General features: G+C 39.4%; 1 protein-coding gene across 9 annotated transcripts in view; it reads left to right on the top strand.

The window, feature by feature from the left end:
• NSD2 (nuclear receptor binding SET domain protein 2) overlaps positions 1-17,733 on the top strand; it is a 100,139-nt gene that overhangs the window by 70,739 nt on the left and 11,667 nt on the right. For 6 of the 9 annotated variants that reach the window (XM_071447259.1, XM_071447260.1, XM_071447258.1 and 3 more), the window contains 6 exons: positions 91-172; positions 1,131-1,255; positions 14,061-14,192; positions 15,239-15,362; positions 16,345-16,545; positions 17,222-17,401. In XM_071447259.1, the coding sequence (XP_071303360.1) occupies positions 91-172; positions 1,131-1,255; positions 14,061-14,192; positions 15,239-15,362; positions 16,345-16,545; positions 17,222-17,401 (844 nt within the window). Of the gene's footprint in view, positions 1-90; positions 1,274-14,060; positions 14,193-15,238; positions 15,363-16,344; positions 16,546-17,221; positions 17,402-17,733 lie in introns of those variants that run through there. The other 3 variants (XM_071447264.1, XM_071447265.1, XM_071447266.1) reach the window with 3 other exon arrangements.

Genomic DNA, 17,733 nt, shown 5'->3' on the forward strand with positions numbered 1-17,733 from the left:
ATAACATAAATCCAGAACTAATTGCCAGTTGTATCCAACCACTCATAAATTAGGAGGTTTTTTATTTTTTCATATTTTTTTTTGTGACAGAGGGAGACAAGCAATGACAAAACAGCAAAAACAAACTCTTCTAAGGTCACAGAAACCTCCTCTTCACAAAAGAACCAGTCAGGTAATGTGGTCAGAATAAGTTTTAATGTAACTTTTTCAATTAAATACTTTTAAAATGCCAGCGGCTAAATTCCGCTGACTCAGCGAGCAGTTGCAGTTGTGCCACAGCTGGGGGGGAGCCCTGTTCCTTCACTGCCCTCCTGCAGCTGGATCCTGGACTGAAATTGTGCATTGCTGACTGAGAGCAGCAGTTCACAAGTTCCCTGTGGGATGGCACCAGATTAAAGCTGGTGCCCCAAGGTCTTGGTGAGCAGGTGGACAAACCCTGCTGCTCCCCTTTGCCCCCTGCACTGGCCCAGTAAAACAAGTGCAGTGGCCATCAGTGTCATCAGGTGCTTTGGGTTTTAGTCCTTTGGCATGGTGCTTGATGGGAGGCAGTGTGGAGCATGAGAGGGAATTCTGTAGAACCTTGGATGGAAACACCAAAGTCAGACTTGTTAATGATGCTCAAGTTGAAGGTAACTGCTACCAGAGCATGTCTCTGCAGGTGTTACAGTGATTTGCCAAAGACAAGAGAGCTTCAGCAAGTCCTGCACGGTGTAGAAGTGGTGATGTGCCATAGCTAATGTGTGGTACTTGGCTCCTGTATATAAATTTTCTCTTAACAAAGTGTTAGTGGTACTCAGATTGTGATGAGCTCATGTAGGCCTTTTCATATAACTGCTACCTCTGCTTTAAAGAGGTCTTAAATCACAAGATACTTTGATTTTAATAGAAATGAGACTATAAAAATTTGGGAAAACATATAGCACATATTTGATTAATGGAGACCTTTATTTTTAAAATCAAGCCAAAATACATGGCTTCAGAAGCTTCATGTTCACTCAGTCCTATGTAGGTGCCCAGAAGACTTACCTAAATAATTCCTTCCTGTATCTGAAGGAGTATTTTAAATGGCTTCAGGGAGATAACATTTTAAAGTTCCAAACTTCACTTTGTAAACCAAAATTATTTTACAGCAACGAAAAATCTGTCTGATGCATGTAAACCTCTGAAGAAGCGAAATCGGGCTTCAGCAGCAGAATCTTCAACTCTTGCTTTTAGCAAGAGTTCATCTCCTTCAGCTTCCTTAACTGAGAATGAGGTAAAAAAAAAGTGGTGTTTGCACACAGCCATTTAATGACAGAAATTATCAGGTGTGAATCTTGTTTTAAAAAAAAAAAAGAAAGCAAAACTCAAAGGCGAATTCTCTAACGTTGGTGCTCTAGACAAGTTCCAGTTTTGGCCTCTGTGAATCTGTTACCGTGTGCATTGCAAATCATTTATTGTAACACCAACGTCTGCTTTGGGGACGTCGAGATATTATTGTGGTTTTTAATGTATTTACCAACAACGTTTTAGAATTGTAACCTTCTCTTAGAGGCAAAGTAAAATGCCAGTGTGTTCTGTATTTTCTTCTACAGATTTTTATGTAAGTGTACTACATTAGTTACATTATGTAACTCAATATTGTCATGTTGCCATAGCTTTTATATCGAAGCAAATTTCCTAATCCTCTGTTTGATCTAGAACTGGACAGTCTTCTGAGCAGAGCCTCTTTTAACTCAAATTAGTTTTCAGGCTGTTTTACTGCTATTTCTCTGTGATGCAAATAGCTCCAACCCCAGTAGAGTTAAACAGGCAGTGAAGGATGTATCTTTTTGATACTTGCTAATCATAGTCTTAGCTCTGCATATTTGGAACTGTAATTCTTCTCAGTTGACATACAATAAATGACATGTATGTACCAGAAGTGTATTCATACAATCCATTAAACCATTCCCCAAGTCATCTACACTGTTACAACCAATCAGCCAAAGAGTGGCAGCATGAGGGTGAAGTATGCATGCTGTTTTTCAGGTGGGTTTGGATCTGTAGTTGGTAGGATTTAGTAAAATATCCATAGACAAACAGCTTCACCCAGTCTGTGTTACAAAAACTGTAGAGAAACGACTTGCCTGCTAACAAGGGAATAGGGCTTCCAGCTCTCCTAGAGACTTTCATCTCCCCTAACAAATGCATGAGGTGCTGTAATGAATGCAGTTAAAATATCTAGGCAATGTTCAGTAAACAGTTTACCTTTGGGTAGGGGAAAAAAGATTGCATGTTAATGGCTGTATATCTTAACTGTAACTGGAAAACCATTTTAACTATAAAAACCTCAATGAATGCTCCCTCCTGTACCCCAATAAAACAAGCAAAGGGGGTCCCACAGGAAATAATGTCCATAGCAGGAGCCAAGTCAAGTAATACTTATTTTGTTTTCTCAGTTGAGAGACTCCCATCTTTTGGCTTACCAGCTTCTGCTGGATTGGCTTTGCTGGTGGGACTTGCTGTGGAATGGTCTATTTGGGGCTCTCTATTCAACCTGACTAGTTTAAGGAAAAATATCTGGGGGGTTTTGGCTCAAAAGATGCATCTCTAAATATTGTGGACTCAGAAGAAAGATTCTTCTCTTTCTCAAGATTATGATTATAAAATGAATTATCCAGAAGTCTTTCTTAACAAAAGGCATTTTTTGTAGGATTTTGGGTTGTAACATAATGGTTCATATGTAAGAAAGGATGTGGTTGTATCTTACATATGGCTGAGATGGAAATTCTAAAACTTAGCACTAATTTACTCAGCTACTCCTAAACAGTGAAAGATCTGAGAAAAATTACCTTCATACACTGCTCACAGAACACAGGTACACAAATTAGAAAATGAATTAATTGTTTTTAAAGGGTTAAAATATCAAAAAAAAAGTCCCAAACAGCATAACTGAAAACACACCTTGTTAAATAATTTTGGGGGACTGGGTGCAGGGGGAAGTAGATTAATGGACTAAATCCTTGGACTGGTTAAAGCTACACTGACCTGAACTTGGACCAACTAAGGATTGGGCCCAGTTTGTTTCCTATATTAGATATATTTTTTGCTGTTAAATAAAACAAAAATGTCAGGCATGTGTTTCAGAAATTAATATTGACCTGCTCTACAAAACAAGGAAAGACAGAAATTCTGGATTGTAGGGTGGCTCTTAAAAACTTTTCCCCCTTTTGTATTTTTATTTAGCACTTGTCTAAACAGCTAAATATGTGTGTGTCCTGAGAGCATTCATGTGGAGAGAAACTTTCCCAGTAGTAAGGGAAAGTTTTTTAAAAATAAACACAGTCAGGTAATGGTGAAAGCCTTGCACAGCTAATTGAGTAGGATGTAATTCTTCTCAACTTCAAATAGATTTAATGATTAACTTTCACATTTCTGTGTTCACTATAAAACTTCTAAGTGTTCGTTGAGATGTTCTCTTAACAAGTATAGGAAAAATTCTGTGTATTCTACAAGCACATACATCTCCACAAGGTGTATATAGGAGGATTCTGGTCTTTTTTTTCCCTTCTCCTTTCTTTTTCTCCCATACTCTTTGTGAACAGCTTGTTCCAGAATGGAACCTGGATGTGACTGTTATTTGTCAAGAACTGTTGTTAGCTACACACCCCTTAAATGTTTGTCCTTTTCAGCCAGGTTCTAGGAAAGATGTGCTCAGTTCTTTCTTGTTTGAAAGATGCATCTTATTTGACATTTTAAAAAATATTTTAAATGCCTTTTGTTGTTATTAGGGGATATTTTTTAAATGGGGTTTATTTGAAATACTATAAAATCAGGCAAGGCCAAATTTTCAGTTGATAAATTACTTTGGGAGGGAGATAAGAGTGGGAGTGTAGACTTGTTCAAACAGATTTATAGATGTGACTTATTAGAGATTAAAGGTTCACTCCCTTCAAAAAATTGGGCTTTGAAGTTGTTGTAAGAGGGGTGGACAGAAGCAGTGAAGTGTTTATACAGGAATAAATGAATTTCATACATGCATTTAATTTTGAAACAAAATAATTTTACTTCTAGGCACTTGACTCAAGTCACTTATGTGAAATATGATTTTGTTGAAATATTATTCTTAATGAGCAACTGGTAGGGCCAGATGTGAAAAAGATACTCAACACTGGAGTCTGCAAAAGCTTGGAGTAGTTTTTTACTGCCTATGTAAGACTTGGTGTAAGCATCCAAAAGCACATATTTGTGAGAAGAGATGCAGATGGTGTATTTTAATTTCTTTTTTTACCTTGGCCCTCCACCCCCCAATAATGTAGTAGGTGCCAGTAAGAGTGTAATCAGTATTTTTTTAATAAATAAAAAAGACTTTACATTACCATTACTGCTGGATTATTGGCACACTTGGTGTGTTTGCATGAAACATATCTGCTTTAGCTTTTCAATCAATTTTTGTGATTATTGTCTGGCTTCATTAAACTGGATGAATTTGTTAACGGCAGATAAGTGTCAAAGTATGGTGCAGACCATAGGTACTACTTACAAACTTTGTCAAAGAAACTGTAATCTTTTCCTAAGAGAGGACAAAATAAAGCACATGTGATACTCTCTGAGTTAGCCAGCCTGTCCTTCATCACACCCTCAAGTCTGAGCTGGCCAGCAGATGGCAGCTTAAAGAAGCCTGGGAAAGATTTGAAGAGGTGCTTTTATTTTCATTTCATCAAATCTTCCTTAGAGGAATTCTTTCTTCCTTCTGTGACAACCAGTGTCAAAAAAAACGCTCAGTTCCTGGTTATAGCTACAAATTCTTGTGTTTCCAAGGCCTAACAATGCAAATTGTAATAATGCAAGCCTTAATGCTCTTTTTCTTCATATTAAACAGTGGATTTTTTTCCCATTATTGATTTGAGACAGATTTCATTTATCTGCATTTTTAATGGGCATTAGCATGTAAACACAAAGGAGAAAACATGCACAGCTCTTAAAAGGTAAGGTGTTTGCTTGAGGAGGCAGTCATGAGACATGCACAGCTTGCAACTCAAAAAGTACATCAGCTCCATTTATCATCCCTGGAGTCTAGTTGTCCTAGAATATGCAACTAAAAACTCACTGAAGGTGAAAATAACTGACTTTTTGATCCTAAGAACAGGAAGGAAGAAGGGAATTCATGTTATTTTAAAGAAACTACTGATCTAAAGAAAAAGCAATTGCTGTTGACCTTGCAGGTTGTTAAACAAAATCACTGTGCTTCTAGCATTTCATTCAAGCTTCCTGCAAATATAATTCTCTCTTCTAAACATTGCTTAAGGATAACTTAATGTACAGTGCCACCTTACATCCTGTGATTTAGCAGACAGTTGTTTCCTGTGTTTGTTTCTGTATGCCTATGATTTTTTTTCCCCCCCAGTAAGCAGTCAGGGGTACATTTTTATGGAACACTGCAAGTAGTTGGACTTGTTCCTTGCTAAATCTCTGCTAAAGGCTCTAACATTTTACATGACCTGCATCACCCACCAGACCATACAGTTTTGTTACACTGGTTCTATTTTCACGTGGAAAAAATTTCAAAGCTTCACTTTTGTTCTTTGACAGCACATTCTGTGTAGAAAATTCAGTTTCTTGTGTACTTATTCTCCTCTTGTGTGTTACTTAGGCTTCAGAGTGCAGAGAATCTGTTAACTGAATGTTTACATGATGTAGGTTTTTATTCTGCATCCCCTACCAAAGTATCATGAGTATCTGTAGGCAATTTTATACTGTTTTAAAATGTTCTCATAGTTTTAATTAACTTTCCAGGCAAATTCAGAAATGCATAATATCCTTATCTGAAACGTCTAACTCCTGCTAATAATAAAAATGAAACTTGTCCCAGGCTGTCTTTTTTTTGCTATTCTAGTACTGTGTACACTGTGGCACCGCATACTTAAAGAATTTATCTAGTCTAGCAGTATGGGCCAAAATATCACTCTTCATTCAGTTCAGGAATTCTTATATGAAATAAAGGAAATGTTAACTGTAACTCAATTGGCTCTGTCAGTTTTTCTGTCTCTGTGTGGGTGCACGATAGATTGTCTTTTGAATACAGCCTGACCTGTTTGCATGTTGCTTATTGACTTACTCTTACATAAGTTGTTCTTAGAGTAAAAAAAAAAACCCAAACAAACCCAACCTTCTAGCTGCTCAGCTTTTGTTAATAAGAAAAAAATATGCAGTTGGGTTTTATCTGTTGGAAAGATGGAAGAGTTTATTTATCAGAACATGCATCCTCCAAGCTTTATAGAGAGAGCTCTTAGCCAGCCCAGCCCACTTCCTCCTGGGGGACTGTGGTGTAGAAATCACTGACTCTAAAGTCTTGTCAGGAAGTCTGAGATTGTAGCTGAGTCCTGAGTGTGAAGGAAAGTGAAACTTAGTGGGCAACAGCATTCAGAGCTCATGAAGATGTGCCTCTTTAATTGCCTGTGAAAAGATGCTGTGTATCTTTTGTATATGATATGTTAATATCATATGATCATAATATATATAATGGCAGATGACCTGAGAGAGGATGTTGTTTAAGACATCCCTGTAAAAGGTGCAGGTCACTCTTTGTGGGTGGTTCTTTTATGGATCCTGCTGCTCCTGCCCTGGAGGAGACTTGCCTGCCAAGCAAGCAGGAGAAAATCATTTCCTGCCATGCTTTGCTTTCATTTTATATACCCCTAGCACTAAGATAAGTGTACATAGTGGGGTGTGTTTCCTTTGATGTCCTACAGCCTGGATTATAAATCAAGTGATGCTCAAGTAAACCAGTGGGAAGTGGGAGGGGTTGCCTTCTTTGGATCTCAGCAGATTTGTCCTTTAGTTGTTTCTGTTACTGCTTGAACAGAACATGACAGAAGAACATCATTGTCTTGAATGACTAAGACCAAAGCTTGTACTCTTAAGGCTTGAGAACGCTGTTACACAAACATATGTGAGTAATACAAGCAGGGCTTTTATTAGACAGAGTGAATTGATCAAGTGGTTTTTTTTGAAGAAGACTTTTTTTTTGACAAAAATTGTGCTTTGGTAGCTGGAAAAGTCTAAAGAGGTGTGTGACTGGTAGGGTAGCAACTGTTGGAGCCTGTTCCAGTGTAGGCACCATAGATGCTCAAATGTTAACAACTTCTTCAATCTAAATTTCCAAATTTGTTTTGATCCTTCAAGCATGGCAGGAAAACCTTGTCTGGATTGGATCTAGGAGAGGGGAAGTCCCAGGGGAGCTGATGAGCAGAGAAGTGTTGATGTTCAGTCTGCAATTGCCAACACACAGTGAATAGTATTTGGGACTTGATTCTGCTCCATGAGACAGAAGTTTTTGCCTTAGCAAATATTGATGCTGCCTGTCTTCAGGACAGCCTTTAGCCAGTACTTCAATGGAAGGAAAAAAGACACACCATGACCCCCTCCCCACCTCCTAGGGTAACACTGAGCCAGCTTAGATCCTTTCTTAGATCAGCTGTTGAAAATGAAGACTTAATCCTAAATCTAAAACAAAAGGCACATTAATATAAGCCAGGTCACCAGCTGATCAAGCAGAATATTTGCAATTTTTTGTTCTTACTGTCATAACTTCCTAAATTCCCAGGCTCTGGATTGCATGAGTACAGACACTTTATTTTCAGACCTAAAATTTCTGAACCTTTTTTTCTTTGAAATTACAGAGCAGTGATTTTGCTGGCTCTGGTATTTACTCTGATTTTGGAGCTGTCTGAAAGGAACGAGACGATTTTAAGTGGAGGGGGAAAAAAAAAATCAAGTGGGTGGAGCAAATGTCTACATCAGTATTTGACTTCATCTGCTTCTTTGAACCACAGCATGATTTGAATTTTTAAATTCCAGTCTGTCCTTTCAGAGCTTAAATCATGTATCAATATGATTGGATGCCAGCTGAGAATATGTCACTACCTTTTTTTTTTTTTTTAATAAGTGACATTTCAGCCACCCAGATGTGAAAGGAACAATACCATTTGCAAAGTTCACCCACGTGGTTCTAGAAATATGCAAGCTGAGTGTACATACCAGCTAGCATTTAACTCTTCCCTGTAAAAAGCCAGAGGGGATGAAGAATTGCCTTGCATTTCTGCCAAGGTGTGTGGCTGAGCCTGGAATCAGGTACCTGCTTGTAAAAAATGCTTTAAAAATTGTCGTAGACCTGGATTCAGTATTTAGATGTACTGTGAGAAATGCTTCCCTGTGTTAGTGCTTGTCCATTCACCTTTAATTGGTGGTGCAGTGAGCTGTGCAGTTCACTCGGGCTCAGTCTTGCAGCTGCAGGACTCGTGTTACAGCTGGAGGAGGAAAACATTGAGGAGTGGTTTTGTACACAAAATCTGTGTATAGAGTCTTCTGTCAAATTGACTTCCTGCCTGCCTCCCTTTTAATCATTTTAGAGTGCTTCAGACAAAAGACAAAATTAAGAATATAAACATATAAACTCAGAAAATGTACATAGCTGACTCAGTTTAATTCCTCTCAATGTTCTAGTGTGTTTTCTTATTGTAACTATTGTGTAGAGTTGCACACATTTCCTCCTCTAAGCCTGCTTGGCAACCTCTGTGAAAACCAAACACTTATTTACTCAATATAATCATGCCAAGGAAACTCCATTATTCTACCCACAGACCTTGCATCTGTATGCACATGTAGGTCCCTTTTGCACATAACAGGCAAAAGTAGTCCAGGAGGCAGGAAGAAAAAGTAAATATCACCCTTATACTGAGCAATTAAACAGTTACCCAGTGTTCAGCAATGCTTGCTGATGTAATCTGGCTTTGTACATCAAATATTGCAGTGTGCAAAGCGTGTTCATTCAGTTATGAATTCATGCTGAAGATGGCTTTTACAAGCATTGTTACATAGTCTTTCTAAAAATAGGTTGATGTTTGTCTGAAAGAATCCCTTAGGCACTTCTTTTGGTTATTGTGAACAGGGAATTTTAGCATATAGTTCAAAAGAAAATTAAAAATACTTTGGGGGATTTGAAGTCTTTATATGCTGATCCCTGTTCTGTTGTGGGCCTGAGTAACTGTTCCAAAAATACAGCAGTAGTATAAAATGTATGCTCAAAATATCTTGAGATGAGTAAACCCAATTGTTTAATGACCCATTGCTACAATTTCTTTCTTTTGAGGGGTAAAAATACAATGCTAAACACAAGGAATTTACAGAGATGCCAAAACTTTGTCCTAGTTTGACTCAGTAGTTAATTTTTTTTCAATAATAAAGCTATGGGGAACTTGGAAAAATGCAGTAATGTGTCCCTACATGTTCCCTTTTGAGTTTTATGTGTGTAAGTAGTGAATAATGACTGAGACACATGGGAAAGGAAGGATTGCCTTGGGAGCCTAATGGGAAATTGGTCATTTCTGTGAGTAGTAATGGTATTTGGAACCTAACTAACCCCTGAAGTCAGTTCTGGCCTGCCCCACATGAAGAGCATGAACTGGTTTTTAGGCTGTTTTCCTCCCTTTTTCTCACTTGTGTATGCAGGTGCAGAGTTTCCAGTAGAAGGAGCTGCATTTGATTTCTGAAATACCACTCGTGCTCAGTGTTCAGGCAGTGAAGTGTGAAAACCTCTGCAGGCAAATGCTCACGAAATAATGTTGGTGTTCAGTGGTTGAAGGGAATGGGAAGGAAAGCCTGACTGATGTGCAGTGTGTGAGGGCTGACAGTGCCTGCACTGATCCTCCCTTCAGCAGAGAAGGGTGGTCCTTGGCACAGCAGCAGAAACTGCTGAAGAGGAGATGGTGGCAGAGGTCAGGCACAATTTCAGTGCAGAAACTTGGCACTTGCTAAAAGTCTGTAGTGAATAGCCTTGGCTTTTTTCCCCCTAAATTTATGCTCTTTAAAACAGTCCTTTGCCTTTATGAGAAATAAGAAATTACTCCAAATGTAAAGCAGAATAAAATAGCTACAAATTGCCAATTAACATGTTTTGCCATTAATCTAAAGGTTGATTACTTTGAACCCCAGCCTGAATTTCAGAAGAGTTAATTATGTACCATTTTCTTTGCTAGGAGGATTATATTACAAAAATAAGGACAAGACAAGCTTTGGTGTGATTACAAGGGAAAGATGTATATTTGTAACCTAACAAGTAAAGTAAGAAGCCCCCTAAACCTGTCCAGATTTGTATTGAAGGCTGTGTTTTGGGCTCTGGTATGTGAACTGTTAAAATCTTCCCCAGAAATGTTTTGTTTCATTGCAGAGGTGGCTGTGTCACGTCAGCATGAGCTGATTTCTAGCAATCTTCTTGTAAATCATCTTTGCTTAGTAACTGTTTCAATCTACACATATTTTAATTGCAAAACTCAGTGTCCCCCAGATGAATCAGAACCTGTTAGGGCTGCTGCAGCTTGCTGGGGGTACAAGTGTAGTTTTCTCAACCACCTCATGCTGTTCCTGTCTTAGGTTCTAAGTCATTTCTGAGAAACACTGGATGAAGGCTTGGCTCAGCCTCTTCTCCACAGGCCTCAAGGAACAGATGCTCTTTTACTTCCCTGACATTTCCATTGGCTATTCTGGGATAACTGCAGGAGCTGAGTTGTTGGATTCCAATTCTCTTCATAGAGGGAGCTTTCCTCCAAGATGTCTGGTAGACAGTGTGTCATCTTCTGCAAGATACAAATAAGGGTCCAATTAAATTATCTTAAAGAAATGCATTCCTTTCTTAGGACAGGAAATCTGCTACCCTTCCCCTTCATTAGGGCCCTGAGCTGTGAAATCTGCTAGTGAGCTGTGTGTGAGCTGTGTGTGGATTATGGCTCTTGGAGAGGATGGTAAAGCTCTGCTCATGGTGGCAAGGATGAAGAAATGCATCCTGCAGCCTGCACCAGGCTAGGGGTGTATCACTGAGCTGTGCATGGGTTATGGCTCTTGGAGAGGATGTTAAAGCTCTGCTCATGGTGGCAAGGGTGAACAGTCACTAGGTAAAGATGATTTACAGGGGTGTATTCACTGAGCTGCTTGTGCATGGAGTGACTCACAGGAGTTGAGACAGCCATGAGCAGGTATCTGGTCTTGTCTGTGTAATACAAAACTGGTGCTTAATAGAGCATTTGATTTGTAAAGTGTGTGAGACTCCTGACAGCTGTAAAGGAGAGATTTTGAAAGATACTCTCAGCCTGGCTGCCATTCAGTTGATGAACTGAGGGTATTTTGTTCATGCTCCATGTGTTGGTATTTGTGCTTGAAACCTGGCAATAAACTGTAGGTGGATGTAAATTGCCAAGTTTTCTCTTGAAATGAGCTGATAGAATTTGGCTTTTGTGGTTGCATTTGTGATGTTGGGTTTGATTCTTGCCAGCAGTGCTCCTTTTCTTGGCTCAGTAACCATTTAATTTAAATAAAGGGCTGATGCATTCACTCTGAGGCGGCAAAATCTCTGTTCTGTAGGAAAATTGATGTCAGCCTGAGGTTCACAAATGGCTGGGATTTTGTCACCCATATCTAGGGGGATTCTGAAAAAACTGCCTTCTGCCAATAGGGCTCCCTTTCCATATAGAGGTCTGCATCCTTTGGTTGAACAGAGTGTATAAACCAAGGAAAATCTTCAGAAACATTGCTTTGACTCCTTCTCTTAACTGAATAAATTTATCACTGGGTTTGTTGTGTTTCTCTGCTCTGTTTTTCAAAGCAGTGAGCTGGGGAAAGAGGAGCACCTTCCTCAAGGGCCAGGCTCTGTGGCTGTTACTGCTGGGTAGACTGTGTTAACTCAAGGGGTGCTGCACAAAAGGGTTTTCTCTGGGTTTAGGTAATTTCTAGGGAAAAGGTGGGAAGCCCAGTGTCAGATTGCAGCAAGACTGCTTGTTTTGCTTTGCTTTGTTCTGTTTTGTTTTTAAGTGGAAAAGAAATGCAGATCTAAGACCTTCCAGCTTATTTTTCCTTTTTTCTTTTCTAACCATGACTAATTCTGGCTAGTTCAAACAAGAACATAATGAGCTACTAAAAATGTTAGAGCAGTGTGCCACTAATTAATGTTTCTGTGGGAATAGTTTAACCAGAAATGAGCATGTGTGTAAGTTTACTTAAACCATAAGGGAAATTTGGTTTGTGGTTTTGCTGTGCTCCCACGCTGCCTTCCTTTATCTGCCCCTTCGCAGCAAGAATTTTGCAGGTCACTATTTCACAGCTCCTTCCAGGAGACAGAGATTTCCAGGTGCCTGAACAAAGTAATGATTTTACCTGCAGTTTCATTTAACCACTTATGAAATGGTTGGGCAGAATCCCCAAATCACTCCAGTTGTAGAAATTTTCCTAGGTGAAGTGGAAGTATGAATTTGCACAGAGGAAATGAATTTATACCCTTGCAAGTAATGTGGGGGAAAAAAACCCACCAACCAACCAACCAACCAACAACTGTCAGTCTGATGCAATTTATAAAATATTTTTAGACATGATCAAGGAAAGCAAATGTTAAATGGAGGAATGCAAGTTAGCTGGCAGGAGCAGTGAGAATTAATCACTCAAAACCAGTGTTTCTAAAGGGATTTTATAAAAGCTAAATCTAGGCCTGGTTTGGTCTTACATTTTTCTTTCTGATTTCAAAGTAATCATCTCTGATAAATTTGCACAGTACATGGATTGGTTGATAAGGAGGTTGCATGTAGTTGCCTCCAGCATGTAGCTGGGCCCTTTTTAGAAAAAGGTGGTTTACTGTAGATAAATACGAGATTTTGTGTCTGAAAACAGAGAGTAAATTCTTCATATAAAGTGGGGTGTCTGTGTCCTGACAAATGGCTATTGGCAAAAATGATCTCTTAAACAGCACAGCAATTTAGAGTGACTTTCAGGGCTGTATTGAAGAGACCTGGGGAGATTCTTGCACAGCAGAACAGAAGCGCAGAGTGGTATCATCTTGGCTTGCTTTGGACATGGTACTTACAAGACTTGTAATGGGTTATTGCCTCCAGTTCTCATGCTTGATTTTTCAACAACTTTTTTAAAGCACAGAAAAAGTTTAGAGAAACCCCACTAAAATGCTCTAGATGCTGGAAAAAGTCCCCTAGGGAGAAGATTAGAGGGTGGAACAAAAAGGATTGAAACAGGCTTAATTGCAGCATGCTTCCACAGGAGGAAAATGTCTGCTTCCAAGGGACTTTTAATGTAGCTGAAATGCCTGGAGAAGGCATCATGAGCTGTGAGCTGCAGTTAGCCCAGAAGGGACAGGAGGCAGTGCTTTTGATGGTATGTGTGAATAACCATTAGAATGAGCTGAAAGAGAAATTAAAGCTTCCTTTTGCAGTTCCAAATTGTGATCCTCTCCTGGAGAATGTACTTAGTGAGGCACAAATCACTGAGGATCATCTGGGGGCAACAGCATGAAATTCTGCATCTTCTGGTGTAATGTGAGATGAGACAAATGACTTGGTTGTCTGTTAACCTCCTTAAATTCTATTGAACTGAAAATTACCATGTATTCTATTTTAAATATGTTACTTGGGATGGGTTTTTTAAAGTAATTCCAACTATTTTTGAAAACACCCCATATTTATTACATCTAGATCTGTTACATGAGATTATCCATAACAGTGGTATCTTCTGTAGTATTTTGAGTTTATTGGTGACTGTAATGTTCCTTAAACATATTGAGAGATGCTTGTTCTTTTCTTCCTCTCTTCTATATGCTCTTCACCCTTCCTTGGAGAATATTTGGGTCAGAGACTTTGCAGCTTGGAGATTACCAAGTTTCTTTTTAAAAATTGACTGTTTCTCTCTCATAAATCACATGCTCACTTTATTCAAGGGATTTGAAGATATCCCTGTGTTATGGCTAGGCACTTCTTGCTAACTGTATTCTAGAACTGAGTATAAATAAAATGCCATATTGCAAAGTTTTGGTGTTCTGTTTTGGCTGCTGGTGAGGGGAATTGTTGTGTAATCCTTTTGATGAGACTTCCACAAATGCGTATTCTGGTTTTAATCAAGGTGGTTTTTTTGAAGGTGGGGGAAACAAAACCAGAAGAGCGTGCCTAAACCTGCTAGTCTGGGTTGCAGTGTGTGTGCTTCCATCAGTTCTGATGCTGTGCTAAGCTGCCCATGTGTGCCTGCTTTCTCTAACTCCTGTGTTTAATCTTCAGATCTCTGATGGCCAAGGAGATGAGCGCTCAGAGTCCCCCTATGAGAGTGCTGATGAGACTCAGACTGAAGTGTCTATATCATCCAAAAAATCTGAGCGAGGAGTGGGAACAAAAAAAGAATATGTGTGTCAGGTGAGAGACCTTAGCTGGGCTGTGTTTCCTGAGCTTTCCTAGAAAAGGTCTTTTTAAATACAAAAATGACAATATTAGGCCTGAAACAGGTTTATCATGTGTGTCTGAGATGTCTGTTAGTGATGAGGTTGCCATGGCAGTAAATGGGATTCTTAATACCTAATTATTTTTTCTTGACCTCCAGTAAATGACTTGGCCTTTCTGCTTGAGTTTCCAGGTCTGTAAGATAAGCATAATTTGTAGCTCAGAAGAAGCACATGAGTGTTGCCAGGTGACTGGTCAGATGATGCAGAAGAGCTGCTGGTTTCTCTGTTAGCACAGAGGAGGAAGCCCAGCCCAGTGGGGTTTGCGCCCTGCCTGCAGCAGAGATGGCAGCACTGCCCTGCTCTGCTGTGCTGTGCTGTGCTGTGCAGGCAGGAAGCCACTGAAAGCAGAAGCCTTTCCTCACACTGCTCTAGAAGGGCTCTTAGGCTATCATCCAGATCAAATTTATTTCTGTGAGGCTGTGCAAGCAGCTACATTTACGCTTTTTGTACATAGTGGGAATAAGGTTGTATCTGTCTGTAAATGTTGGGTGATCCTTAAATTCTGCCAGCACTGTTGTTGGGTTCATTTTTAGTTATGCATGTGTCACTGCTAACCACTCAGACATAGAGGTATCATTGTGCCAACTGGACTGATGCCCTTTTACCAAGGAAAAGGAAAGGAAAGATGCTTTTTAACCCTACTCAGATGCATCAGTGTGCTCAGGGAATGTTTCTTACAGCTTTTTTTTTTTCTATTCCTTTTTTTTCTGTCAGGTTGTATTTACTCCTGAACCATGGTCTGAGAGGGATGTTTCTGGTGGTTTAATGATTCTGTTACCTGTTTCAACTTGAAGCCAGGGCATGTGACAATGCTTGTAAAATTACCTTTCACTTGTTAAATTTGATTTCAACAATGGGGAAAGATATTTTGAGGAGCAGTATATGAAAAGGAATAAAGAAAAGAGTTTTTTTCCACGTATGAACTTTTCTTTAACATTCAATGCCTTTGTGTTGTAAAAGCTGTGTGAAAAAACAGGTGATCTCCTGCTGTGTGAAGGACTTTGCTATCGAGCTTTTCATGTAAGCTGCCTTGGGCTCTCTGGAAGACCAGCAGGAAAATTCATTTGTAGTGAATGTACATCAGGCAAGTTTGTCCCTTTCTATTAATCAAAAAAAAAGTTATAGTTTTCCCATATATTGGTGTAGGATATCCTCCTGGACAGAGTATCCTCAGAGAACCTTTACTTATCCTTTGGGATGTGACAGGGTGGGAGTCCATAGAGTGCCACTAAGTGTGCCATGTTTTACAAAGTTCACCCTGTTTTCAGTGAGAACTCTCTTGCAAAGTGGCTAATTTAATCAGAATTCCATTGCCTTAATAACTGCAGATTGTTTGCTTTCTGAGTACAATTAGAGATGAGGTTTAAAGTCTGTCACGACTTAAGAAATTGTAGAAAAAAGAGCAGTGAACGAAACGTTTTAAGTTCTTTTTCAGTCCTTTGTGTGTCTGCATCAGTCTTGCTTTTCCTGTTAAAAGACTACCTTATTGCTATTAATTTCATTTGCTTTTAATCCTGTAATAACTGCTTGGAAGTTCTTAATCTCAAAACTTTACATAAGATTTGTGTTCTTGCTCATAAGCTCGTTTCAGTACATGCAGTAAACCTTGCTGGAACTACTGCTTCAAAATAAAACTGTTCCAGCTAGTCCAGAAAAAAGATTAGAGGATGGTTGTCTTTGGCTTGTGGTCCTGCTTCAAATTTCAGAAGACCACAGACAAGACCATCGTCCTATTCCATTGGTTTAAAAAAAAATTGAAAACTAAAAATTCCTACTTGTCCTGGCATTCTGAGACTTATAAAATCAGATTGGTGAGGCTTTGGGTGTTGTGTATGCCTCAACTGCAAATGGGTTTGCTTTATTTTATTTGTATCTGAGCAGATCAGTATTTAATACTGAAGAGCTAAAGTAAATAGATTGCTGCATCAAGTAATGCAATTGATTTGTTGAAAAAAACCTCCTCATACCACAAAAGCAGTTCCCTCATACATAACATGAATTTTAAACACCTCTCTCATGCATTTATGTGTTTGGATATTACATTTTGTTTATCATTTTGCCACTAGGTGTGCACACCTGTTTCGTGTGTAAGGAGAGAAAGGCAGATGTGAAACGCTGTGTTGTGTCTCACTGTGGCAAATTCTACCACGAAGCTTGTGTGAAAAAATTCCATCTCACTGTCTTCGAGAACAGGGGCTTTCGGTGTCCTCTCCACAGCTGCCTCAGTTGTCATGTTAGTAACCCCTCACATCCACGAATTTCAAAAGGTAGTTTCATTTTATGTTTTTATGGCTGATGAATTCATTTTATTTATGGCATGTTAAGGTAAAGAATGTGTTCATTTGAGAGCTGCTAGCTGCAGCTTTGTTAGGCATAAATGGACTGTCAGTTCATTCAGAATTTTTTAAAAAGTTGTAATAGAGTAAGTTTTAGACAGCTTTAGTATTTACCTTGTTTGTGCTCTTTTTTTAACTAGCTTTCAGTTAACCATAGTCAACCATGTTTTCTTCTCAAGAGAGAATGAAATCTAGAATGTATAATGATGAGGAGAGAGGCAAAGCAGTGAGGGCAGGACCTGAGAACGTACAAACACTGCAGCAGGGCTCGATGAACATGGAGACATTTTGATTCTGTGCAGGTTTTTAGCTTTGGGCAACATTTGCAGACAAAATTACATGACTCAGGAAGAGCTGGTTTATGCTGATATGCATAATTAAAGCTTTAAATTGGGAGTAAAAAGAACCTTTATAAATTCAGTATCGTTGCAAATACGCAAGCGTTGTAAACACAATGGCTGGGATTTCGTGTGTGTGTCGGGTGTCTCAGCACCTCTTCTTTGCTGAAATAACGAGTCAGTTTTGTCCCAGAGCACCTCAGCAGTGCTGTGCTTTGCCACACGTGTCCAGTGGTGCCCAGGGTGACCTGTGAGTTGGTGCTTTGCAGGGAAGATGATGCGCTGCGTGCGCTGCCCGGTCGCGTACCACGCCGGGGACGTTTGCATCGCGGCGGGGTGCGCCGTCATCGCCTCCAACAGCATCGTCTGCACCAACCACTTCACTGCCATGAAGGGCAAAAGCCACCACGCCCATGTCAATGTCAGCTGGTGCTTTGTGTGCTCCAAAGGTAAACAGCTGGGGAGGGAGCTCCTTCTGAAGTGTGGAGTCAAAGCATTTTGTTCTTCAGCTCAAGTGTTGTTGTTCTAATCTTGGTTCTAATTGTTCATAGCAAATCGTTAGAAATGTGGCATATTTAGTTAGGCTTTCTTAGCTTATGCTAGAATGTGAAGTTGGCTGCTTCAGGGTTTTAAATATCCTTTTTTTTTCAGAAATAATTTATTAAAGAATGTTTTTACTTGGGCTTTATCCAACAACCAGAAGTCCGGTTAATTCTTTACAAGAGACACTTAATGAGTATTTTTCTGTTCTTTCCCCTCTGCTCAATGTACTAAAGCTTTT

The sequence above is a fragment of the Agelaius tricolor genome, unplaced genomic scaffold (assembly GCF_023055355.1).
Source record: "Agelaius tricolor isolate 1412-34295 unplaced genomic scaffold, bAgeTri1.0.p SCAF_24, whole genome shotgun sequence".
NCBI lineage: Eukaryota > Metazoa > Chordata > Aves > Passeriformes > Icteridae > Agelaius > Agelaius tricolor.